This window comes from Tachyglossus aculeatus, chromosome 16 (genome assembly GCF_015852505.1).
Source record: "Tachyglossus aculeatus isolate mTacAcu1 chromosome 16, mTacAcu1.pri, whole genome shotgun sequence".
In the NCBI taxonomy this organism is placed as follows: Eukaryota; Metazoa; Chordata; class Mammalia; order Monotremata; family Tachyglossidae; genus Tachyglossus; species Tachyglossus aculeatus.
The window spans coordinates 19,757,659-19,784,768 of NC_052081.1; the positions used below are offsets into that span (position 1 = coordinate 19,757,659).

At 44.0% G+C, this 27,110-nt stretch overlaps 1 protein-coding gene across 5 annotated transcripts in view; it reads right to left on the bottom strand.

Annotated features, from left to right (window-relative positions):
- KCNT2 (potassium sodium-activated channel subfamily T member 2) overlaps positions 1-27,110 on the bottom strand; it is a 368,421-nt gene that overhangs the window by 119,490 nt on the left and 221,821 nt on the right. For all 5 annotated transcript variants that reach the window (XM_038757817.1, XM_038757815.1, XM_038757816.1 and 2 more), the window contains 2 exons: positions 19,752-19,888; positions 15,778-15,841 (listed from right to left, as the gene is read on the bottom strand). In XM_038757817.1, coding sequence (XP_038613745.1) covers positions 15,778-15,841; positions 19,752-19,888 — 201 coding nt within the window. The remainder of the gene's footprint in view (positions 1-15,777; positions 15,842-19,751; positions 19,889-27,110) is intronic.

Consider the following 27,110-nt stretch of genomic DNA (forward strand, 5'->3'; position numbering starts at 1 on the left):
AGTCACAAGGTTTGCTGCCATTTGTCTGCTGCATAGGGTTGGGGCCCGGGCCTGGCAGTCACAAGGTTTGCTGCCATTTGTCTGCTGCATGGGGTTAGGGCACGGGCCTGGGAGTCATCATCATCATCATCAATCATATTTATTGAGCACTTACTGTGTGCAGAGCACTGTACTAAGCGCTTGGGAAGTACAAGTTGGCAACATATAGAGACAGTCCCTACCCAACAGTAGGCTCACAGTCTAAGAGTCACAAGGTTTGCTGCCATTTGCCTGCTGCATGTGGTTGGGGTACGGGCCTGGGAGTCACAAGGTTTGCTGCCATTTGTCTGCTTCATGGGGTTGGGGCACGGGCCTGGGAGTCATCATCATCATCATCAATCGTATTTATTGAGTGCTTACTGTGTGCAGAGCACTGTACTAAGCGCTTGGGAAGTACAAGTTGGCAACATATAGAGACAGTCCCTACCCAACAGTGGGCTCACAGTCTAAAAGGAGTCACAAGGTTTGCTGCCATTTGCCTGCTGCATGGGGTTGGGGTACGGGCCTGGGAGTCACAAGGTTTGCTGCCACTTGCCTGCTGCATGGGGTTGGGGCACGGGCCTGGGAGTCATCATCAATTGTATTTATTGAGCGCTTACTGTGTGCAGAGCACTGTACTAAGCGCTCGGGAAGTACAAGTTGGCAACATATAGAAACAATCCCTACACAACAGTAGGCTCACAGTCTAAAAGGAGTCACAAGGTTTGCTGCCATTTGTCTGCTGCATGGGGTTGGGGCCCGGGCCTGGCAGTCACAAGGTTTGCTGCCATTTGTCTGCTGCATGGGGTTAGGGCACGGTTCTGGGAGTCATCATCATCATCATCAATCGTATTTATTGAGTGCTTACTGTGTGCAGAGCACTGTACTAGGCGCTTGGGAAGTAGAAGTTGGCAACATATAGAGACAGTCCCTACCCAACAGTGGGCTCACAGTCTAAAAGGAGTCACAAGGTTTGCTGCCATTTGTCTGCTGCATGGGGTTGGGGCACGGGCCTGGCAGTCACAAGGTTTGCTGCCACTTGTCTGCTGAATGGGGTTGGGGCACGGGCCTGGGAGTCATCATCAATTGTATTTATTGAGCGCTTACTGTGTGCAGAGCACTGTACTAAGCGCTCGGGAAGTACAAGTTGGCAACATATAGAAACAGTCCCTACACAACAGTAGGCTCACAGTCTAAAAGGAGTCACAATGTTTGCTGCCATTTGTCTGCTGCATGGGGTTGGGGTCCGGGCCTGGCAGTCACAAGGTTTGCTGCCATTTGTCTGCTGCATGGGGTTAGGGCCCGGGCCTGGCAGTCACAAGGTTTGCTGCCATTTGTCTGCTGCATGGGGTTAGGGCACGGTTCTGGGAGTCATCATCATCATCATCAATCGTATTTATTGAGTGCTTACTGTGTGCAGAGCACTGTACTAGGCGCTTGGGAAGTAGAAGTTGGCAACATATAGAGACAGTCCCTACCCAACAGTGGGCTCACAGTCTAAAAGGAGTCACAAGGTTTGCTGCCATTTGTCTGCTGCATGGGGTTGGGGCACAGGCCTGGCAGTCACAAGGTTTGCTGCCACTTGTCTGCTGCATGGGGTTGGGGCACGGGCCTGGGAGTCATCATCAATTGTATTTATTGAGCGCTTACTGTGTGCAGAGCACTGTACTAAGCGCTCGGGAAGTACAAGTTGGCAACATATAGAAACAGTCCCTACACAACAGTAGGCTCACAGTCTAAAAGGAGTCACAATGTTTGCTGCCATTTGTCTGCTGCATGGGGTTGGGGTCCGGGCCTGGCAGTCACAAGGTTTGCTGCCATTTGTCTGCTGCATGGGGTTAGGGCACGGGCCTGGGAGTCATCATCATCATCATCAATCGTATTTATTGAGCACTTACTGTGTGCAGAGCACTGTACTAAGCGCTTGGGAAGTACAAGGTGGCAACATATAGAGACAGTCCCTACCCAACAGTAGGCTCACAGTCTAAAAGGACTCACAAGGTTTGCTGCCATTTGCCTGCTGCATGGGGTTGGGGCACGGGCCTAGGAGTAACAAGGTTTGCTGCCACTTGTCTGCTGCATGGGGTTGGGGCACGGGCCTGGGAGTCATCATCATCATCATCAATCGTATTTATTGAGCGCTTACTGTGTGCAGAGCACTGTACTAAGCGCTTGGGAAGTACAATTTGGCAACATATAGAGACAGTCCCTACCCAACAGTAGGCTCACAGTCTAAAAGGAGTCACAAGGTTTGCTGCCATTTGCCTGCTGCATGTGGTTGGGGTATGGGCCTGGGAGTCACAAGGTTTGCTGCCACTTGTCTGCTGCATGGGGTTGGGGCACGGGCCTGGGAGTCATCATCATCATCATCAATCGTATTTATTGAGTGCTTACTGTGTGCAGAGCACTGTACTAAGCGCTTGGGAAGTACAAGTTGGCAACATATAGAGACAGTCCCTACCCAACAGTAGGCTCACAGTTTAAAAGGAGTCACAAGGTTTGCTGCCATTTGCCTGCTGCATGGGGTTGGGGTACGGGCCTGGGAGTCACAAGGTTTGCTGCCACTTGCCTGCTGCATGGGGTTGGGGCACGGGCCTGGGAGTCATCATCAATTGTATTTATTGAGCGCTTACTGTGTGCAGAGTACTGTACTAAGCGCTCGGGAAGTACAAGTTGGCAACATATAGAAACAATCCCTACACAACAGTAGGCTCACAGTCTAAAAGGAGTCACAAGGTTTGCTGCCATTTGTCTGCTGCATGGGGTTGGGGCCCGGGCCTGGCAGTCACAAGGTTTGCTGCCATTTGTCTGCTGCATGGGGTTAGGGCACGGTTCTGGGAGTCATCATCATCATCATCAATCGTATTTATTGAGTGCTTACTGTGTGCAGAGCACTGTACTAGGCGCTTGGGAAGTAGAAGTTGGCAACATATAGAGACAGTCCCTACCCAACAGTGGGCTCACAGTCTAAAAGGAGTCACAAGGTTTGCTGCCATTTGTCTGCTGCATGGGGTTGGGGCCCGGGCCTGGCAGTCACAAGGTTTGCTGCCACTTGTCTGCTGAATGGGGTTGGGGCACGGGCCTGGGAGTCATCATCAATTGTATTTATTGAGCGCTTACTGTGTGCAGAGCACTGTACTAAGCGCTCGGGAAGTACAAGTTGGCAACATATAGAAACAGTCCCTACACAACAGTAGGCTCACAGTCTAAAAGGAGTCACAATGTTTGCTGCCATTTGTCTGCTGCATGGGGTTGGGGTCCGGGCCTGGCAGTCACAAGGTTTGCTGCCATTTGTCTGCTGCATGGGGTTAGGGCCCGGGCCTGGCAGTCACAAGGTTTGCTGCCATTTGTCTGCTGCATGGGGTTAGGGCACGGTTCTGGGAGTCATCATCATCATCATCAATCGTATTTATTGAGTGCTTACTGTGTGCAGAGCACTGTACTAGGCGCTTGGGAAGTAGAAGTTGGCAACATATAGAGACAGTCCCTACCCAACAGTGGGCTCACAGTCTAAAAGGAGTCACAAGGTTTGCTGCCATTTGTCTGCTGCATGGGGTTGGGGCACAGGCCTGGCAGTCACAAGGTTTGCTGCCACTTGTCTGCTGCATGGGGTTGGGGCACGGGCCTGGGAGTCATCATCAATTGTATTTATTGAGCGCTTACTGTGTGCAGAGCACTGTACTAAGCGCTCGGGAAGTACAAGTTGGCAACATATAGAAACAGTCCCTACACAACAGTAGGCTCACAGTCTAAAAGGAGTCACAAGGTTTGCTGCCATTTGTCTGCTGCATGGGGTTGGGGTCCGGGCCTGGCAGTCACAAGGTTTGCTGCCATTTGTCTGCTGCATGGGGTTAGGGCACGGGCCTGGGAGTCATCATCATCATCATCAATCGTATTTATTGAGCACTTACTGTGTGCAGAGCACTGTACTAAGCGCTTGGGAAGTACAAGTTGGCAACATATAGAGACAGTCCCTACCCAACAGTGGGCTCACAGTCTAAAAGGAGTCACAAGGTTTGCTGCCATTTGCCTGCTGCATGGGGTTGGGGCACGGGCCTAGGAGTAACAAGGTTTGCTGCCACTTGTCTGCTGCATGGGGTTGGGGCACGGGCCTGGGAGTCATCATCATCATCATCAATCGTATTTATTGAGCGCTTACTGTGTGCAGAGCACTGTACTAAGCGCTTGGGAAGTACAATTTGGCAACATATAGAGACAGTCCCTACCCAACAGTAGGCTCACAGTCTAAAAGGAGTCACAAGGTTTGCTGCCATTTGCCTGCTGCATGTGGTTGGGGTACGGGCCTGGGAGTCACAAGGTTTGCTGCCACTTGTCTGCTGCATGGGGTTGGGGCACAGGCCTGGGAGTCATCATCATCATCATCAATTGTATTTATTGAGCGCTTACTGTGTGCAGAGCACTGTACTAAGCGCTTGGGAAGTACAAGTTGGCAACATATAGAGACAGTCCCTATCCAACAGTAGGCTCACAGTCTAAAAGGAGTCACAAGGTTTGCTGCCATTTGTCTGCTGCATGTGGTTAGGGCACGGGCCTGGGAGTCATCATCATCATCATCAATCATATTTATTGAGCGCTTACTGTGTGCAGAGCACTGTACTAGGCACTTGGGAAGTACAAGTTGGCAACATATAGAGACAGTCCCTACCCAACAATGGGCTCACAGTCTAAAAGGAGTCACAAGCTAACCAGGTTGAATGCATTCCCTGTACCACATGAGACTCACAGTTGAGAAGAAGGAAGAGCAGTTATTTCATTCTAATTTTTCAGATGAGGAAACGGAGGCATAGAGAAGTTAAGAGACTTGCTCAAGGTCACACAGCAAGCAAGTGGCAGAATTTGGGATTAGAACCCAGGTCCTCTACTTGGAGGCCAGTGCTCATTCCACAGAGTACTGGAGTAGGAAATTTGGTAGCTCCCTGAAAAGGGGGATCTTTCTCAGACAAGTGGGACAAGTCTTGCCTGAGCCAGCTCCCTGGGCTGGATTGAGTAAAGGGCTCAGTCCAGAGGCAGTCTGGATTATCTGCATCATCTCCACCCAAAACATTAGGCCAAATGGGAGTACAGCATTGGACTTCTGCAAAAATTGTCCTCAATGAAATATCAAAATAATGTAAAGAAATATCTTAAGCGCAATTCTATAGAAATCTCACTGAGGAAATCTGATTGAGAATGAGAGAGATGGTCAAGATGACTGAGGGGAATTGAACATTGGACGAGATATTGATGACACCCGGGGCATGTGTGCTGAAGGTGTTTCTTGGTACATCACTTGCAAATAACTCCTGGTTCTTGTCCTTCTAATGGGTTTGTCCCCCACAGGGTCTGTCCCTGGTTTAGAGTCTGCCGCTTGGCATCCCGGTCTTTCCTTCACCCAATTATTGCCCACCAATTTGGTCTGTCTGCTGGAGTAAGCTCCAAACACTTCACTAATGAGTCCCAGTTGTTTGTGACTGCACGTTTTGCCATCCAAGTCTTTCTTCTGCTCTCCTGTATCATGGTACCCTCTCAGTTCCCCATACAGCAGCTACTGAGGTATCCTACTCATCCATTCTCCTCACATGTCCCACTTAATGTTGGTGAGTTGGGGTGAGCATTGCTCAGAAACTGGGGAGCTGAGTATATTCCAGAACCTTGTTTTTGATCTCCCTGTCTTGTCCTGCCATTTGATGTTGAGCGTGGTTGGCAACACTAACCAAACTGCTCCAAGATCTGGGTGTATCTTCTGTAGCGTGCTTATAATAATAATAATAATAATAATGGCATTTATTAAGCGCTTACTATGTGCAAAGCACTGTTCTAAGCACTGGGAAGGTTACAAGGTGATCAAGTTGTCCCCTGGGGGCTCACAGTCTTAATCCCCATTTTACAGATGAGGGAACTGAGTCCCAGAGAAGTGAAGTGACTTGCCCAAAGTCACACAGCTGACAATTGGCAGAGCCGGGATTTGAACCCATGACCTCTGACTCCAAAGCCCGGGCTCTTTCCACTGAGCCACGCTGCTTCTTAGGTCTCCTTGGCATCTAGGAGGTATAATAATGATGGTATTGTTAAGTGCTTACTATGCGCCAGACACTGTACTGAGTGCTAGGGTAGATACAAGCAAATCGGGTTGGACACAGTTCCTGTCTCACATGGGGCTCACAGTCTCAATCCCCATTTTACAGATGAGGGAACTGAGGCCCAGAGAAGTGAAGTGACTTGCCCAAGGCCATACAGCAGACAAGTGGAAGAGTCAGGATTAGAACCCATGACCTTCGGGCTCCCAGGCCTGTGCTCTATGCCACGCTTCTTCTCTGTTGTATGACACCAAAGTAGCATTACAGACCTTGCTACCTGGTGTGGCTTTTTTATGGTATTCTGAAGTGCTTACTATATGCCAGGCACTGTAGTAAACACTGGGATGGATGCAAGCTAATCAGGTTGGACAGACTCCACGTCCCACATGTGGGTCACAGTCTCAGTACCCATTTTACAGATGAGGTAACTGAGAAATGGAGTGCTAAGTGACTTGCCCAAGGTCACACAGCAGACAAGTAGGTGTTGGGAAATCAAATGTTCCTCCACAAGGAGTTTACAATCCAATGGGTAGCCTGGCAGACAGAGATTGCAAACATACAAGAGGAACAAAAGTAGGAGAAAAGATGCAACTGATTAAAAATAAACTGAGCAATAAATGAAAAGATCAGTAAAATAAAAATGTAAAAGGACTAAGGGCAGATGTTGGGAGGGTGTGGTCAGAGCGATGGAGGTGTATTGGGGAATGCCTCCTGGAGTACATAACTTTTTAAGAGAGCCTGATAGATGGGGTGAGAAGTGCTTTGGGGGATTTTATAAAGTCCAAAGCAAGAGGGAGGGCGTGAACAGTGATCTGGACACGGGGAAGCCAAAAATGTAAGTAGAGTTAAAAAGTAAGATTGGAAGGAGTGATGAATTTGAGCTGGGAGGCAGACAGAGATGAGAGTGGGCAGGGAAGAAGGAAACCGCTGATGAAGAGCCTTAAACTTAATGGTTAGGAGTTACTGTTTGATGGACAGAGAAATAGATATCCTTTATAAGTTTCTGGAGAGGGAAATCACTGGTTCTGAATGGCAATCTAGGAAGAGGACCCAAGTCACCTTCCATAGGCTTGTGAGAACTGGGCCAACTAAAGAAGACATTCATTCATTCATTCGTTCATTCACTCAACTGTATTTATTGAGTGCTGTGTGCCAAGCAATGTACTAAGTGCTTGGAAGAGTACTGTATAACAATAAACAGACATATTAACTGCCCATAACAAGCTTATAATTAGCTCATGAAGCCGTTTCACCCGTCACCTGTGAAATATAGTGTCCAGCACTTAGAATAGTGCTTGGAACATAGTAAGCACTTAACAAATACCATCATTTTTATTATTATACTAAAAATCCAATGGCAGGACTACAGAAACAACCACAAGGTTGGAGATCAAAGTCAGCTCACCAGCACTGAAGCAATTCTAGTAGCGGCACAACTCTACTGAGCAGGGCACTTGAGGAGACTGAATAACAGCAGGATGCCCAAGTTACTTGGAAAACTGAAAAGAGGCACTCACAATCCAGAAGGGCAGGATACATTAAGCAGCGTGGCTTTGTGGAAAGAGCACAGGCTCGAGAGTCAGAGGACCTGGGTTCTAATCCCGACTCCGCCACTAGTCTGCTGTGTGACCCTAGGCAAGCCACTTAACTTCTCTGTGCTTCAGTTACCTCATCTGTAAAATGGGATTAAGACTGTGAGCCCCACGTGGGACAACCTGATTACCTTGTGCCTACCCCAGTGCTTAGAACAGTGTTTGGCACATAGTAAGCGCTTAACAAATGCCATAATTACAGAGAAGCACCATGGCTTGGTGGAAAGAGCATGGGTTCTAATCCCAGCTCCGCCACTTGTCTGCTGAGTGAACTTGGGCAAGCCACTTCACTTCTCTGTGGCTCAGTTCCCTCGGCTATAAAATGGGGATTAAGACTGTGAGCCCCAAGTGGGACAACCTGATAACCTTGTATCTACCCCAGTGCTTTGAACAGTATTTGGCACATTGTAAGCACTTAACAAATACCATTATTATTATTATTATTATTATTCAAAGGCACAATGAAGTCTAGCTGCAAACAACACGACAGAGCAGTAGATAGTGGGGAGATGACCAGAGGAGACAAACCAGCCTCCTGCCCCGCAATAATTGAGACAGAGATGACTTTTCTCAAGAAGCCCTTGGGAAACAACGGGTTTCCAAGAGGCAGGCTCAAAGAAACTGACAGGCCCTAAATGTAGTGGACCTTAGCATAGCAAAGAACTATCCTTATGTGGAAATGATGTTGAAGTTCAGGTCTGAATCTCATAAGCTTCATGGCTGTCCAAGTTGCTCAGACTTTTCATCAAAATTTAGCTACTGGACTGAGCCTTTGCCTTGCAATGAAATCAGACCCGAAGGGATGAGCATGGAGCCAATGAAGACAGATGAGTCAAGGTTCTGTATGTGAAAAAGGGTAGTGGGCTGTGATTACACTATCTGAAATTCTTCTAGACACAGGAAGATGTAATGTGTAGAAAAAAGTGTTCAACAGCATTAGAATCTTTCATTTTTTGAACTGTCATCCACCTCTGATTAGATTAATCCTGTCTCACCCCTGTACACCGCGTGGAGAAATTACATATTTTTGAAACGGTGCAGCTTGGCTGATTTTCCATTTGACCCACTGATTCGTGTTTCTATCCTCATTTCACTCTAAAAGTAATTTAAGATAACTGTTGCCTTGATTTCTTACTCTGCCTGACATATTCACCTTCATCAGCAAGGACATCATGTAGTCTGATTGACAAAAGATCCTGCTTCATCAGAATTGCAAACCTTACCTAGGCTGTTGTTGACAATCAGTTTCTTCCATTTTTCCTGCCTGTCATTCATAATCCTTTTCCTCTACAAAACTGTTTTCTCTTCCCCCACTGGCATTTAATGCAATTCCTTATTCAGCCTGCCAGAATTTGTTTAAATGATGATGATGGCATTTATTAAGTGCTTACTATGTGCAAAGGACTGTTCTAAGTGCTGGGGAGGTTACAAGGTGATCAGGTTGTCCCACGGGGGGCTCACAGTCTTCATCCCCATTTTACAGGTAACTGTGGCAGAGAGAAATTAAGTGACTTGCTCAAGGTCATACAGCTGAAAATTGGTGGAGCTGGGATTTGAACCCTGTCTCCAAAGCCCGTGCTTTGCGTCAATGCCTCAAATGCCTCAAGCTCTGGAGGAATATGGCTGAAGGAATGCTCCACTTAGGAAATCCTGCTTACACTGACATCTCAAAATCAGTTTCATGAGGTCTGTCTAGTAGTGGGGAGTGGGGATTAAAGAAGAGATTTCTCCAGTACACAACCTCTTCCAGTAACTAGGACTTCCCTCTAAATCCAGTCCAGATTTTTCACTTCTGCTGATAAAGCTTCAGAATTCTCAGAGTCCCTATTTTTCCCTGATGTAACACAGGAAAGTGGCTCCGTTACCTAGTCCTTAACGAGCGTTAAAATTCCCAACTATGGAGGGTGGCTGGAACACGGTGTGTAGGGGAGGCTTAAATCACTAAATCAATAATATTTATTGAGCATTCATTCTAGACTCTTGGAAGAGTACAATAGAGTTAGGAGAAAATGTCTGCCCTCCTGAGATTTACAATTTAATTGGGGAGACAAAGATGAAAATAATTTACAGGTAGAGGAAAGCAATAGAGTTTAAAAATATCACGTAAACAGTACTGGGTGGAGATTGGGGGAGTGCGTCTCCAAGTGCTTAGATAATTCGGAAGTGCCAAAATGGCATTAGGGGGGAAAAGAGGATGGGGAGAAGAGAGATTCATCAGGAAGGACTCCTGAAAGAGATCTACCAATAAATGGATAAATCAAAGGAGCACAATAAATCAATCAATGGACAGAGAGGCCCTCTCCTCTTCATCCAAACTGCTACCACATTAATGCAGTCACTCATCCTATCCCACCTGGGTTGCTGCATCAGCCTCTTTGCTCACCTCCCAGCTTCCTGCCTCTCCCCATTCATTCATTCATTCATTCATTCATTCATTCATTCATATTTATTAAGCACTTCCTGTATGCAAAGCACTGTACTAGGCACTTGGGAAAGTACAGTACAAACAGTGACATTCCCTGCCCAAGATACTAATGCCCAGCACGAACGGGAACAAAGATCCCCTAGTTTCTTGTTCAGTTGTTTTTACTTCATTTTATTCTCCAATCTTTGCAACAGCGGCAACAACTTCCCTGATTAGGTTTGAGAGATGGGGCAGGCAGTTCACTCATTGACTTTCTCTTACCCAACCCTTTACTTCCTTCTATCTTCCTTCCCCTGCTGCTTTCTGCCTCTCTATTCCACATTCTCAGACTCTGCCATCTTTTTCTATTTGTCGGTCCCAATCTCAGATGTTCCCTTTTTTCCCTCTGCCTTGGTCTCAGTCTCTTTATCTCATACTTCCTGTTTCTCTCTATTTAATTTGTTCACAGCAATAAAGCGCATTCCAAATTAACTACTTAATAGAATGGAAATACCTTCCATATTAAAATAAACATTGGTTCAACTGGTACCCGATAAACAGTTTAATCAATCAAAAAATCAATCATATTTACTGAGTGCTTTCTGTGTGCACAGCATTATTCTATGTGCTTGGGAAAGTACAATATAACAGAGTTAGTACTTAAATTAATATGGTAAAATTAACTTGACTTGAAGAATAACTGGAATGGCATTTTTCTTCTCCTTGAATATATCTTAACTGTTTTTCTGCTCTTCTGGAACATATCGAAAAAATCCTCATGTACTTCTTCAATTACCCTTCCTCGCGTAGCTTTTGGAAGTGTTGAATGCACACTATTTCTGACAGCTATATTACCTCATATTCAATAATCTGGTAACTTTCCTTTTGCTGACACTGCACATTTATTGTTCTTTGTTCCGTGCCCTAATAGCACCAATTACATAACCAAGCAGATTGCTTTCAATCCTACAATTAGTGTCTGTTCATTGCTCTATTTTTTGTTTGTTCTGAATTTAATTAAAATGGAAAATTATAGCTAGCCCAAGACACGTGTCCTAAATGTAGCAATATTTTTGAAAATCACTATTCACATACTGAATTTTTATGTTTTCTTCGTTGAGTCAGAACATGAATGTGAAAGGACCATTATGACTATCTGACTGCTCACAGTTATAAAATTAAAACTTATAAGACTTTACCCATTCACCAACTTGGACACACACTTGATCCCATCATCTTTAGTCACTATACAACCTCCATCCTCACCAACTCTGAAATTCCTCTATCTGACCACAACCTCATCACCTGATTTTTCTATTGTTCACTCTGTCCTGTTCCCCCACTGAGACCTCCAATCTTTTGATTTTTTCCAATGTTCTAAAGTCATAATGTTACGGTCTCCATACCCAAACTACTTTTGCTTGACACACAAATTGGCACCCTCAACATATCCCTCTTCTTTGAATTCAACTCCCTCACTCCTCTGTCCTCCGCCGATCTTGTAACACTAACCCACAGCCCTGGGTCACCTCCACAGTACATTTCCTTCACTTCTGTGCACGAGGTGTGGAATGCTGATGGAGAAAATCTAGACACCAGGCTGTCCTCATCCATCTTAAATGCACTGTCACCAGCTTTAATTCTTCCCTTTCCTCTGCCCGACAATAATATATCACCATCCTTATTGACTATCATACCCATTGTTCCTGACAGCTATTCAAGACATTTAACTTCCTCCTCAAGCCTCCTGTCTCTCCAGATTTCCCCATCTCTTTCCCCAAATGACCTGGTCATGGACTTAAATGATTAAATTGAGACAATCAGGTGTGATTTCCTTAAAATCTCCCTGCACTTCTCCAGCCTCTCCCTCCTTCTCTGTTCTCTTTGACTCCCCCAATTTAGGAAGCAGCATGGGCCTTGGAGTTAGAAGGACCTGATTCCAAAGGACCTCGTTCTAATCCCAGCTCCACTTGTCTGCTGTGTAACCTTGGGCACGTCACTCAACTTCTCTGTACCTCAGTTACCTCAACTGTAAAATGGAGATTAAGACTGTGCACCCCATGTGGGACAAGGGCTGTGTCCAACCTGACCTGCTTGTATCGGGAACAGAGTAAGCACTTAAATGAATACCATAAGAAAAAAATCCCAGCATTATCTGAAATCTCTCACCTCCTTTCAAAATCTACCCCTCCACCTGTGCGTCTGACCCCATCCCTTCATTCCTCACCAAAACACTCACCCCATCCCTTCTTGCCTATCTGACCATCATCTTTCACTATTTGCTTTCCTATGGCTTCTTCCCCACTGCTTTTTTTCAGTGGTATTAAGTGCTTACGTGGTGCACTGTACTAAGCACTGGGGTAGACGAAAGCTAATCAGGTTGGATGCAGTCCATGTCCCACATGGGGCTCACTATCTTAATCCCCATTTTACAGGTGAGGTAACGGAGGCACAGATAATGTAAGTGACTCAGGGTCATACAGCAGACAAGTGGCAGAGGCTGGATTAGAACCCAGGTCCTTTTTACTCCCACTATCCACTATGCCATGCTGCTTCTCAAACATGCTCACATATCCCCATCATAAAAATTCCCTGTCTCGATCCCATGACTTCCTTCAGTTATCGCTCCATCTCCCACCTACCATTCCTCTCCAAACTCCTTGAGTGAGTTGCCTACATCCACTGCCTCCACTTTCTCTCCTCCAATTCTCTCCTTGATTCTCTCCAATCTTGTTTCTGCCCCCTTCACTCCATGGAAACTTCCCTTTCTATGGTCACCGATGATCTTCTTCTTACCTAATCTGATGGCCTCTATTCCAACCTAATCCTCCCAGACCCCTCAGCACTGTGAACCACCCTTTTCTCCTTGAATCATTCCTCAATCTTAGAATCACTGGCACTGTCCTCTTCTGTTTTTCCTTCGACCTCTCTGACTGCTCCTTCTCCGTCTATTTCTCACAGGTTCCTCCTCTGTCTTCCACCCTGTAACAGTGGGAGTCCCTCAAGTCTCAGTGATGGGTCCTCTTCTATTCTTTACCCACGCCCACTACCTTGGAGTACTCATTCACTCCTCTGGCTTCACCTACCACCTTTACACAGATGATTCCCAAATTTTCCTCACCAGCCCTGACCTCTCTTCTTTCCAGACCTGCATTTTCTCCTGCCCAGAGAACATTTCTACCTGCATGTCCCACCGACATCTCAAACTAAGTATGCCCAAAAGAGAACTCCTCATCTTCCTTGTCTTCTCTCTGCCATCTTATGGTAGAAAACATCACTATCTCTCTACCTCATAAGTCCATAACGATAATGGCTTGGGAGAGTATGATGTAATGGAGTTGTTTGATACAGTCCCTTCCCACAAAGCGTTTACAGTCTAGAGGGGAAGGCAGACAGAATAAATTATAGATATGTACATTAAATGTTCTGGAGTTGAGGTTGGGGTGAATAAAGGGTACAAATCCAAGTGCAAGGGTGACCCAGAAAGAGAGGAATTAGGGGAAATGAGGGTTTAGTCAGGAAAGGCCTCATGGAGAAGTGATTTGAAGAAGACTTTGAAGGTGGGGAGAATGAGCACCTATTGGATCTGAAGGGAGAGGGAATTCTAGGCCAGAGGGAGAATGTGGGCAAGGGGTCACCGGAGATATAGAAAAGATCAAGGTACAGTGACTAGGTTGGTGTTAGAAGAGCGAAGTGAACATTATAGTAGGGTTGTAGCAGGAAATCAGTGAGGTTAGATAGGAGTCTAGAATGATGGAAAAGAGAGGAGGAAGACGGGGTTTGGGTGGAAAGATGAGGTGCTCTGTTTTAGACATGTTAAGCTTTAGGTGGTGATAGGACCTCCAAGTGGAGATGTCCTGAAGGCAGGAGGAACTGTGACACTGCAGAGGAGAGAGGTCAGAGTGCTGAAGAGGTAGATTTGGGAATCATCTACATATAGATGATTGTTAAAGCTGAGGGGACAAATGAGTTCTCCAAGGAAGTGAGTTTAGACAGAGAATAGAGGGGGACCCAGAACTGAGCCCTGAGGGACTCCCACAGTGAAAGGAGGAGCCTGCAAGAGACACTGAAAAGGAGCAGCCAGAGAGATGAGGAGAACCTCCTTACTGACCTTCCTGCCTCTTGTCTTTCCCCTCTCCATCTTCCACTCTGGTGCCCAGATCAGTCTTCTAAATCTCCCCCACCTCAAAAATCTTCAGTGGTTCCTCTTCCATTTCTAACTCAGATAGGAACTCCTTACCACTGGCTTTAAGGCAGTCAATCAGCTCTCCCTCTCCTATCTCCTACTGCTCCCAGAGTGAGCCCCCTTTTTCCTCTCCTCCTCCCCATCCCCCCACCCTACCTCCTTCCCCTCCCCACAGCACCTGTATATATGTTTGTACAGATTAATTACTCTGTTTATTTTACTTGTACCTATTAACTATTCTATTAATTTTGTTAATGATGTGCATCTAGCTTTAATTCTATTTGTTCTGATGACTTGTCACCTGTCCACATGTTTTGTTTTGTTGTCTGTCTCCCCCTTCTAGACTGTGAGCCCGTTGTTGGGTAGGGACCGTCTCTTTATGTTGTCAACTTGTACTTCCCAAGTGCTTAGTACGGTGCTCTGCACACAGTAAGCGCTCAATAAATACAATTGAATGAATGAATGAATGAATACAACCCAAGCAGTACTCTTCACTCCTCTAACCCAATATACTCATTGCATCTTCATGGGTTCTAATCCCAGCTCTGCCACTTGCCTGCTGTGTGCCCTTGGGCAAATCACTTCACTTCTCTTTCCTTCTGTCATCTATGCAGTTGCCTCAGTTCCCTCATCTGTAAAATGGGGATTAAGACTGTGAGCCCTATGTGCGACAGGGACTGTGTCCACTCTTGTAGCTATCCCAGAACTTAGAACAGTGCCTGACACATAGTAAGTGCTTAACAAATACCATAATTATTATTATTAGCTGACCCTTTGCCCATGTCCTCCCTCTGTGCTGGAACTACCTCCCCCTTCCTATCTGACAGACCACCATCATTACACTCCCCATCTTTAAGGCCCTGCTAAAACCATATCTCCTCCTTGACTAAGCCCTCATTTCTCCTGTTCACCTTTCCTTCTGTCACCTATGCATTTGGATCAGTATCCTTTAAGCACTTCTCTATTCACCCCATCCTAGCCCCACAGCACTTAGGAACATATCCTTCTGTAATTGATTTTAAGGCCTGTCCTCCCCTCTAGTCTGTAAGCTCCTTGAGGCTGGAATTGGATCTACCACATGAGTACTCTATACAGTGCAGTATTTTGTCATCAGTGACATTAGTATATTAGTCTGGGAGGAAATCCACTGTCTACTTGCATTTCAAAATAAGGACCTAATTAAATCAAGTGGAAATAACTGAAAGATTCAAGAGCAAAGCATGCATCTTTTGATGGCTTAGTCTCCCTCAGAAGGACAGAGGCATGATAGAAAAATGGTAGAGACAGAATTATTTTGTATCTGATGAAAACACTACTGGTAGTGAGAGCTAATCCACCTACTTGCGTATAGTAGAAAATGACTGTGTAAGATTTATGCTCCATTCAAAACTCGACCCTGTCACCTGATAAAAAGCCATATTCAAAGAGGAACATTTTAGAATGGCAAGTACTCTACATTATAATTCTGGAAGAATTAGCAGGAAACTTTAATGAACTTACAGCCGATGTCCTGTCTACCTCACACCGGCTGCTCAGAATAAAGCAGGCTTCAGCATCATCCATTCTGAAAGGAGACAGAAAAACCAAAAATGATTCTGCAGAGAAATCTATGTTTTATTTTGGTCTGAAATTCAGACACGTAATGTGACACCCGAATGATTGTGCAATAAGCACAGAGATTATGGTGCAAATCATATTTCTCAAGGTCAGAATCTTAAAATCTACCAGCATGGAAAAGTGCACTATAAAAAAAGTTCTCTAAGCAACTTCTGACAGATAATCACCACTGAGGTAGCATCAAAACCTGCACTTACCAGTAATAAATTCAGCACTTCATGAGAACAGTGTGGCATCCTTCATTTTCTATTTTAAGAACCATCTCAAATTGTTATTAATTGCATTCTCACAAATTTTATTGTGTTTTAACCTCACTCAGAGGAAAACTATTACTGTCGTAGCTTTATGAAGCAGAATATTTACTTAGTCTGAAGTAACACACCAAGACCAACATTCTATAGTGCCCACAGATACGTGGCACTTCAGGTAACTTTGGACACTACTATCGGGTAAGAAATTTTAATTTCCAAATTCCAAAGATCAGAAGGATGTTTTTAAATATTATGAAGATAGAATTATAGATCTATCATATAAAGATAAAAAGGACTTGTTCACTTTTATGTATATCACTTTCCATTTTTTATAAGGATTTTTTTTTAATTTCTCAGAAGATCCTTTCTTCTTCTTGGCTGAGCTTGAAACAAGATGAAAAAAGCACATCTATGCATATGCTGCCAAATCCAGGAGGACAGCAGCTATTTTTGTAGCGTGATTTCTGATCTGAAGAATTGTTCATCCTCAATTTCACACCATCCTTGTTTAAAATAAATTTTCCTCATAGAGTTAATAAACATGATACTTTGAACATAAATTAACTGAGGAAAAAGGTACATGTCAATGCAGTTTCGAGCTACTATAAACTACAATCTGAAGTTTCTGTTGAGTGAATCACAGTTTGACTTTCCCACAACAACTAATGCATTGACGAAACATCCACTATGGCTCAGCCCAGAATTCTTTCCTTGGGCCCAGCAAGATAGCCAGAAATAGAAACACATTCATTTACAAAATCACCTCTCCCTTAATGGAATGGCTTTATTGTCTTTTTATTTTGTGAGAGTAATTATCATTGTTACCAATAATAGTCCTATGTCCAGGGCTAAACTGATCTCCTGGAGAAAAAAACAAAAACTCACTGTCATTGTAAAGATAGTTTCATTATGCCTTTATAATTAAACATTAAAGGAACCCAATGGCAATGATTGAGTTGTTAGGTGAACTGAATATTTAACAATGAAGTTCTACTCAAGTGTTTGACATAATTATATGATGAGCCAGATTATCCCATCATCTAAACCTGCTCCTTAGTGATTTGTTAAAACCCTTGGGAAACTGCATTAATTCTTTCAGGGCACTAATATGGTGTGTGTGTGTGTGTGTGTGTGTGTGTGTGTGTGTGTGTGTGTGTGTGTGTGTGTGTGTGTGTGTGTGTGTGTGTGTGTGTGTGTGTGTGTGTGTGTGTGTGTGTGTAATAGAGCTATATCTCTCCTTATATGTTAATAATAATAATTGTGGTGCTTTGTTAAGAATTTACTAGGTGACAAGCACTGGGCTAAGCCCTGGAATAGAAACAGTACTATCAGATCAGTCCTACGTGAGGTTCACAATCTGAGGAGGAGAGAGAAGAGGTATTTCAGCTCTATATTACCGATGAAGAAACTGAGGCACAGAGAAGTTAACGGACCTGCCCAAGGTCACACAGCAGGCAACTGGCAGAGCCAGAATTAGATCCCATGTCTCCTGACTCCCAGTTCAGTGCTCTTTCTTTTAGGCCACATTGCTTCTCTAATATACAGAATATATCCATATATAGAGCATCATCTGTAATTGTACCATTAGTCTGGATTCCAAATAGAATTCCTAGAATTCCATTAAGCAAGGCTCTAGGATTCCCCACACAGAAAAGACCTCATCATTATTCTGTCATCCTATGACTGTGAGCCCCAGATGGGAACAGGGACTGTGTCCAACCTGATTAGCCTGCATCTGCATCTGCACTTGGAACAGTGCTTGAAATATAGTAAGCACTTAACAAAATCATTATTACTATTATTATCATCAAGAGGCATATGCCAAGAATTTGAATACACGATTCAGGACGTCCCTTTTGTGTTCAAGCGATGTTCTACATAGGACTTTATAAGACCCTTCATAGGAGGACAACCAAATCTGCCACCCCAAGGCAACAGAGCAGCATGGGAGGGGAGAATCCTTGACAGCAAGGGCAGGGACTGAGGCTCAGATGGTTTTGGCCCCTATTTGAACAAAACCTCTGGGGTTCACTGCAGCAGAGCTTTGTACATCAGAAGCCTCATTCCCCCCCCTTCTCTTAACAACTTTTGGACCACAAAGGAAGCTGTGACCATTTGTAATTAAAGATTAAATGCCTGGAGCTGAAATGACTTTGATGGCTCAGTCTTCTAAGGACTGTTTATATACTTAATAGTAATAACTATAATAATTGTAGTATTTGTTAAGCATTTACTTTGCCAGGCACTCTAGTAACCGCTGGGGTGGTTACAAGCAAATCGAGTTGGACACAGTCCCTGTCCCACATGGGGCTCCCAGTCTCAATCCCCATTTTGCAAACGAGGTAACTAAGGCACTGAGAAGTGCAGTGACTTGCCCAAGGTCACCCAGCAGACAAGTGGCAGAGCTGGGACTAGAAGCCATGACCTTCTGACTCCCAGGCCTATATTCCATCCACTAGGCCATATTTATTTTAACATTTTTCAACCTCCATTTCAATTGTGAGCCCCTGTATAATCTAATTATACTGCGCTATACCTAACCCAAGGCTTAGCACAGTGCCTAGCACAGAGTTTGTGCTTAATAACTAACTAAAGGAAATGGGATTTAGAAAGGAACATGGGGAGCAGAAGGCAGACAGGGAAAAAAACAGGGCTTGGTGCTCTGAGAAGACAGGAAAAAGGGAGGGAATGATGGGTGAAGGAAAATGAGGGATGGTGATGATAGAAGAAAGAATAAGGAAAAAGGGAGAAAAAATACCCTAGCATAGTCCCATCACCAGAACAGTATTGGTAGAGTCACAGAACAGACAAAATATTTTCTGGGCCCCACATTAGATTTCCAAAAAGTAAACTGAGATATGTTTAGCATGAATGTGCCTATCCCATTTAAATATCTCTGAAGCCCTATTGAATTTTGCTTCTCGTAACCATCGCAGTGGAGGTGGGAGAGTGAGTTGACTGGTGGAGGCTGCTTATCTTCTCTTGCCTCTAGTTCGGGTTGACCCTGCCCTTTATGGTTTGAAAGTTTTAACCTAGGTTCCACCAAGCATCTTAGCCCCTTAAGACGGAGTCAGGTTCATTCATCCTGAAGCCATATATAATAATAATAATAATAATAATAATAATAACATTTATTAAGTGCTTACTATGTGCAAAGCACTGTTCTAAGCGTTGGATATATGTGTACCCATTTTGGAGATGAAGCAACAAGTAAAACAACACTCATGGGAAATTCCAGAATCCTTAACTTCTGGTGTCACCTACACACTTTTTTTATTTATTTGTGAAGCACTCACTATGTGCCAGGCACTGTACTAAGCACTGGGGTAGATGCAAGCTATTCAGGTTGGACACAGTCCATGCGGCTAACAGTTTTAATCCCCATTTTACAGATGAGGTAACTGAGGCATCAAGAAGTTAAGTGGCTTTCCCAAGGTCCCACAGTGGACAGGTGGCGGAGCCGGGATTAGAATCCAGGTCCTCTTGACTCCCAAGCTTGCAGCCTATCCACTAGGCTATGCAGTTTTTCACTTTTTCTGTCTCTGTTTAGAACAAAGGGGGAGTACTGACTTTAAAGGTTAGAAGTCATGGGTCAGGAATACTTACTTTGCTCTCAACAGGTCCTGATCCTTAAGGGCTGAGCCCTGAAGATAGATAACCCTTTGCGACCACATGGGGATTTGCAGGACTCTTCGTACCTGAGCATCCATTTCAGTGGGGCACAAAATCACCACATAATAGTCCTGTCGCAAACCCAGAGGGTGAAGCAGAAGAGAAAATGGAAAGCAGATTTATTCTTCTATTCAGGAACATCAAAAGCCTATTAAGTAACTCACAATTATACAAAATTGGAAATCAACCTTTCAGGCCTGGGGGTCATGACATAAAATAGTTTTCTTCTACATTAAAGAAAATGTAACTTGGAGACATGGAGAAATTCCTATACATATGTTATTGCACTGGTCTAAGTTCCATGATGTTTCTGATATAGATAAATAGTACCAAAAGGCTTTCATCAATATTCATTCATTCATTCAATTGTATTTATTGAGCACTTACTGTGTGCAGAGCACTGTACTAAGCACTTGGAAAGTATGATACAGTTAAGGTACTTGCTAAGGGCTTACTATGTGCCAAATACTGCTCTAAGCACTGAGGTATAACAAAAGCCAATCAGGTTGGACGATTCCCTGTCCCAAATGGGGCTCACACTCATCCCCATTTTACAGATAATAATAATAATAATGATGGTGTTTATTAAGTGCTCACTATGTGCAAAGCACTGTTCTAAGCGCTGGGGAGGTTACAAGGTGATCAGGTTGTGAGCTCCCCATGGAACGACCTGATACCTTGTAACCTCCCCAGTGCTTAGAATAGTGCTTTGCACATAGTAAGTGCTTTATAAATGCTATCATTATTATTATTATCATTATTATCAGGTTGTCCCATGGGGGGCTTACAGTCTTCATCCCCATTTTACAGATGAGGTAACTGAGGTACAGGGAAGTTAAGTGACTTGCCCAAAGTCACACAACGGAGCCGGGATTTGAAACCCATGACCTCTGACTCCAAAGCCCGTGCTCTTTCCACTGAGCCACGAAACTGAGCCTAAGAGGCCTGGTTTAATGTTCATAAACAAGAAATCAGTGTATGGCATGGCACCAACACTCTTTCCCTTCTCCACCCCATCCAGAAAAATATAGGGGATGAAAGATGAAAACAATCCTAAAGATTTGGGAATTATTTTATCTTACAGAGAAAGAAGCACCTTTATATGTTTCTTATTTCAACAATAAAGAAAAGTGTTGGCAGCTACCCTTGATCTGATCACATACTTTCTCAGGAGATACATCGAACAATGTAATCAAGATTGTCTTCCAGGCTTTGGTTCTCTGTGGCTGATTTTCAGCCAACCTCGTGAAGTGAGGGAGCCCAAACTGAACCATGGTCACTCCCTCAGCCCTGGGTGGCGACTGGGGCACTTGGTTCGATTTTCCACAGAGGCCCGGCCGCGGGACTCAAGCCACACATCTCCTGTTTGGGTTCAGGTTGTCCCCAGCCCTGAACACTGTTGGGAACTGGGCCTGGCGCCCTCAGGGAATAGCCATGAACTGGCTTCTCAGTCAGCACCAAGGTTGACCCTGGAAATTCTCTTGTTAGTATGTTTGGTTTTGTTCTCTGTCTCCCCCTTTTAGACTGTGAGCCCCCTGTTGGGTAGGGACTGTCTCTATATGTTGCCAACTTGTACTTCCCAAGCGCTTAGTACAGTGCTCTGCACAGAGTAAGCGCTCAATAAATACGATTGATTGATTGATTGATTCTCTGGCTCCTGGCCCACCTGCCTGCCTCCAGACTTTGCAACTGGCCTCCTCCATTTGCTCTCCCCGTCCCTGGTGCCAAGAGCCAAGGGTCTGGTGAAAGGACTGAAATTATTGTATTGCATTTTTACTTGCAGTTAAGTTTATGTGCTTTTATCAGTTGTGTTTGCTACCTACTAAAACTTAGTACGTCTTTGTTCAAATGTCCTCTGGACTGTAAACTCCTCTAGACTGTAAGCTTGTTGTGGGCTGGGAAGTCCATCAACTCTATTGTGTTGTATTCTCCCAAGAGCTTAGTACAGTGTTCTGCACCCAGTAAGTCCTCAATAAATATGATTGATCAATTGATTGATTGATTCAGGGCTTCCATTCATGTACACAGGAAAGATCTGACCTAGTGGATGAAGTATGGGCCTGGGAGTAAGGACCTGGGTTCTACACCGAGTTCTGCCATTTGTCTGCTGTACGACCTTGGGCACATCACTTAATTTCTCTCTGCCTCAGTTACATCATCTGCAAAGTGGAGATTAAAATTATGAGTCCATGTGTGACAAGGACTTAGCCAATGTTCTTGTAATAATAATAATAATAGTATTTGTTAAGCACTTATTATGTGCCAGGCCACTGTACTAAGCTGGGGTGGATACAAGCAAATTGGGTTGGCCCCATGTGGGGCTCACAGTCTCAATCCCCATTTTACAGATGAGGTAACTGAGACACAGAGAAGTGAAGTGACTTGTTCGAGATGATACAGCAGATAGGTGGTCAGGCATGATTAGAACCCATGACCTTCTGACTCTATGGCCCGTGCTCTTCCCACTAGGCCACACTGCTTATTCTTGTATTGTAGTAATATTACTACTAATAATAACTATGGAATCTGTTAAGAGTTTACTATGTGCCAGGCACTGTACTAGGCGCTGGTGTGGATACAAGCAAATTGGGTTGGACACCATCCCTGTCCCATGTGGGCCTCACAGTCTCAATCCCCATTTTACAGATGAGAGAGCTGAGGCACAGAGAAGTGAAGTGACTTGTATCCACCCCAGCACTTAGTACAGTGCCTGGCACATAGTAAACACTTAATAAATATCATAAAAAATCAAGATTCCCACTGAGAATCTCTAATGAACGGGCTATCATTCAACTGCACAGTTCCTTCTGTTCCCAAAAACAGTGCAAATTTCCTTAGCAGTTAATATACGAAAACAACACTGCATCTGTTCAAAGGGGTTACTGCCAGAAATTTTTAGAGTAAAGATAAACTGGATTCTCTTAGGAAAGAAGAAACTCCAGCCCACTAACGATCTCAAGGACAATTCATAAAATGCAATTCTCTTTGGGTAGAGATACATCTGAATACTCAGCCATTTCAGTATTATAGGATATAGATGTGTCTTTGTCCCTGTGCAACTGAGGAAATTCAGAGCTCAGGTGATATTCTCAGAGCTGAAGCAAATCAAGAAAGTGAATCTAGGAATATCGACTCTAGATGAAACAGAAATGGAAATGCTCCAAATGAAGGCCCCAAGATTGCATATACAAAAAGATTTGCCACCAGATAAAATATGGGAAACAGAATAAGAACCCAAGGCTATTCATCAGATCAAATTATTCCCTTTTCCTTTCCAGAACAGCAGAGTTAGTAAATGGGCACAATGGGGTGTTCTTTTCATATCAGTCTTTCATTCCAGACTACTGCTCCCTACAGAGGGACAAAACCTCTTTCTCTATCCACTGGTCACTTCTGGCATGGCCCCAGAAGTGTGATGCTGAAGACAATTCCTGGTAGTTCACATTTACCAATATAAACCTCAAATTTCCTGAGATTTGGCCAAGACTGTTTACACCATAATGTTTTAAGTCTTATATTCAGACATCTTGATATACTTTTAATCTAGCCCTGGAGTTTCCAACACCATCTTCATCAATGAATCAATGAATTGCAGTTATTGAGTGCTTAATGTGTACAGAGCACTATAATAAGTGCTTGGGAGAGTAAATATAACAATATAATAGAATTCGTAGACATGCTCCCTTAGGTTTAAAGTCTAGATTTATGATCGTCTTCACAATCATCATTATCCTCCTCCTCCTCCTCCTCCATATCAGCATCATCATCATCATTATTTACTGACAGCTTACTATGTATAAAAATACTAAGCAGTTGGGAGCATACAGTAGGAGAAGACGCAGTATCTGACCTCAGGGAGCTTAGAGGTAGCCAGACCATTCACGTTCTACAGCTTACAAAAGAAACAATCCACCATTATAAGTGAACATAAAATGTCACTGGATTTTTACACCATAACTCTGGGTGGGGTAGGGTGTGTTGGGGAGGAATTATGATGCTCATTTAGCTTTCATATTTCTTCAATTGGGATCATCTTGTTACAGATCTAAGTGATGATCAGGAGCTGAGATGAAAATAACAACGAGCCAGAACTCAGTTCTCAATTTCCCAATATATAGGAAAAATGGCTAGTAATAGAAGATAATATTGTGCAAATTTTCCAGAGATTGGTTTCAAAGACTTTCCTTATTTAAAAAAAAAAAAAACAATATCAGAAGCCTTTTAAAAAACACTGTGGTCAATGTTGGAATATTTCCCATTTGAATATGATCAAAAACAAAATCCTTGAGGCTTTATTCTAGTATACATTGGTTTATGGCCAGGTGGTTAAAAATATTTATTTAACTTGGGTAAGATTTATAAACCAGTCTCAGTTGAGAATGAAAAATAAAAATTGAGCCTGTAAACTATGGAACACTATACTGTAGCTTTCTCCAACCTAGTAAAAATAAGAATATCTGAAAACAGATGGCTGCTCTTTGCTCATTTGAAAAATCAGGATTACTGTAGACATTGGCTGGGATTACACTAATAGTTTTCCTGGACAATTAAGGCCTAAAATATACTATGACCTTTATTTTTTTTAATGCTATTTGTTAAGCACTTACTGTTCTAAATGCTGGGGTAGGTACATGTTAATTAGGTTGGACACAATCCTTGTACTGCATGGGACTCACAGTCTAAATAGGAGGGAGATCAGGAGAACTGAGGCCCAGACAAGTTAAGTGACTTGCCCAAGGTCACACAGCAAGCAATTGGCAGAGGCAGGATTAGAAACCAGGTCCTCTGACTTGGGGGCCCATGTTCTTTCCACTAGGCCATACTCCTTTCTATTATCTGGCAAATTCAATCAATCGGTCAATAAATTGTATTTTTTAAGGGCTTACTCTGTGCAGGGCAGTCTTTTAAGCACAACGGAGTAAGTAGAGACAATTGCTGCCCTTAAGGATTTTACAAACTACTGGGAGAGACAGACGTCAAAATAAACTACAGTCAGGGGAAGAAACTTGAGAATAAAGATTTCTACATAAGTGTCGTGGTGGTAGGACAAGAGGGGAAGCATTTAAGTGTTTAGCACTCAAGTGCCCCGGTGATGCGGTTGATAGGGAAACAGGATAGAAAGATTAGATATTAGTCGGGGAAGTCTTCTTGGACGAGATGTTATTTTAGTAGGGCTGTAAAGAAAATGCAAGACTATAGAGAAAGAGAGAGGTCATGACTGGGGAGATAGAAATGGGAGTCAAAATCCTTAGAAATTATAGTTGAAGCCATGGTACAGGCTGAGTTTTCCAAGGCAGTGAGTATAAACGGGAACGAGAAGGGGACTCTGAACGGAGCCGTGACAGACTCCCACAGTTAGGGGGTGGGAGGCAGACGAGGAGTCCATGAAAGAGACTGAGAAGGAGCTACCAGAGAGGTAGAAGGAGAACCAGGAGGAGACAGTGTCAGTGAAACCAAGGTTAGATAGTGTTTCCAGATGGAGGTGGTCTGCAATGTCGACGGTTGCTGAGAGGTCTGGGAGGATTAGGTTGGAACAGCGTCTGTTAGATTTGGTCAGGAGGAGGTCATTAGTAACTGGGGAGAGGTCAGTTTCAATGGAGTTGAGGGAGTAGAAACCAGGCTGCAGAAGGCTGAGATGGGAGTTGGAGGAGAGGAAGTGAAGGCAGTGGGTGTACACAACTTGTTCAAGGAATTTGGACAGAAATGGTCAAAGATGGGCAATAACTGGAAGGCACCGTGGGGTCAAGGGGGTTGGTAACAATAGGAGATACCTGGGCATCTTATCGAAACTCTTGCCCCCTCGCTCCTTCCCTCCCTAACAACCATCTTCAACTGTTCACTCTCCAATGGCTCCTTCCCCACTGCTTTCAAAAATGTCCACATCTCCCCATCCTAAAAAAACCTCTCCCTTGACCCCACAGCTCCCTCCAATTATCTCCCAATCTCCCTCCTACCATTCTTTAACAAACTCTTTGAGGGAGTCATCTACACCCGCTGTCTCAAATTCCTCTCCTCCAATTCCGTCCATGACCTCCTTCAATCTGGTTTCCGTCCACTTGACTCCACAGAAACCACTTTCTCAAAGGTCTCCAGTTATTTCCTCCTTACACTATCACTGTGTGACTTTGGGCAAGTCACAACTTCTCTGTGCCACAGTTACCTCATCTGTAAAATGGGGATTAAAACTGTGAGCCCCCTGAGGGACAATCTGATCACCTTGTAACCTCCCCAGTGCTTAGAACAGTGCTTTGCACATAGTAAGCACTTAACAAATACCATCATTATTATCATTATCCAAATCCTCCTCAACCTCTCAGTTGCCTTCAATACTGCCAACTACCCCCTTCTCCTGGAAGCATTATCCAACCTTGGCTTCACTGAGATCGTTGTCTCCTGGTTCTCCTAATAATAATAATAATGATAATAATAATAATACTGGTATTTCTTAAGTGCTTACTATGTGCCAAGCACTGTTATAAGCACTGGGGGAGATATGAGGTAATCAGGTTGTCCAACATAATAATAATAATAATAATGATAATAATAATAATGGCATTTATTAAGCGCTTACTATGTGCAAAGCAATATTCTAAGCGCTGGGGAAGTTACAAGGTGATCAGGGGCTCACAGTCTTAAATCCCATTTTCCAGATGAGGTAATTGAGGCACAGAGAAGTTAAGTGACTTGCCCAAAGTCACTCAGCTGATAAGTGGCAGAGCTGGCATTAGAACCCATGACCTCTGACTCCCAAGCCAGCGGTTTTTCCACTGAGCCACGCTGCTTCTCATCTCTCTGGCTTTTCATTCTCAGTTTTCTTCATGGTCTCCTCCTCCGCCTCCCATCCCCTAAATGTGAGGGTCCCTCGAAGTTCAGTTCAGGATACCCTTTATTCTCCATCTACACCCACTCTTCTGTCTTGGAGAACTCATTTGCTCCCACTTCAACTACCACCTCTATGCGTATGACACCCAAATTTACATCTCCAGCCCTGATCTCTCTGCAAGTCTTGCATTTCCTCTTGCCTTCAAGATATCTCTACTGACCACTCCAGTCCATTCTTCACTCTGTTACCCAGATCATTTTTCTACAAAAAGTTCAGGATATGTTTCTCCACTCCTCAAAAATCTCTAGTGGTTGCACATCCACCTCCACATCAAACAAAAACTCCTCACCATTGGCTTTAAAGCACTCAATCATCTTGCCCCCTCTTACCTCTCCTCATTAATTTCCTACTACAAACCAGACCACATACTTTGCTCCTCTAATGCTAACCTTCTCAATGTGTCTCAATCT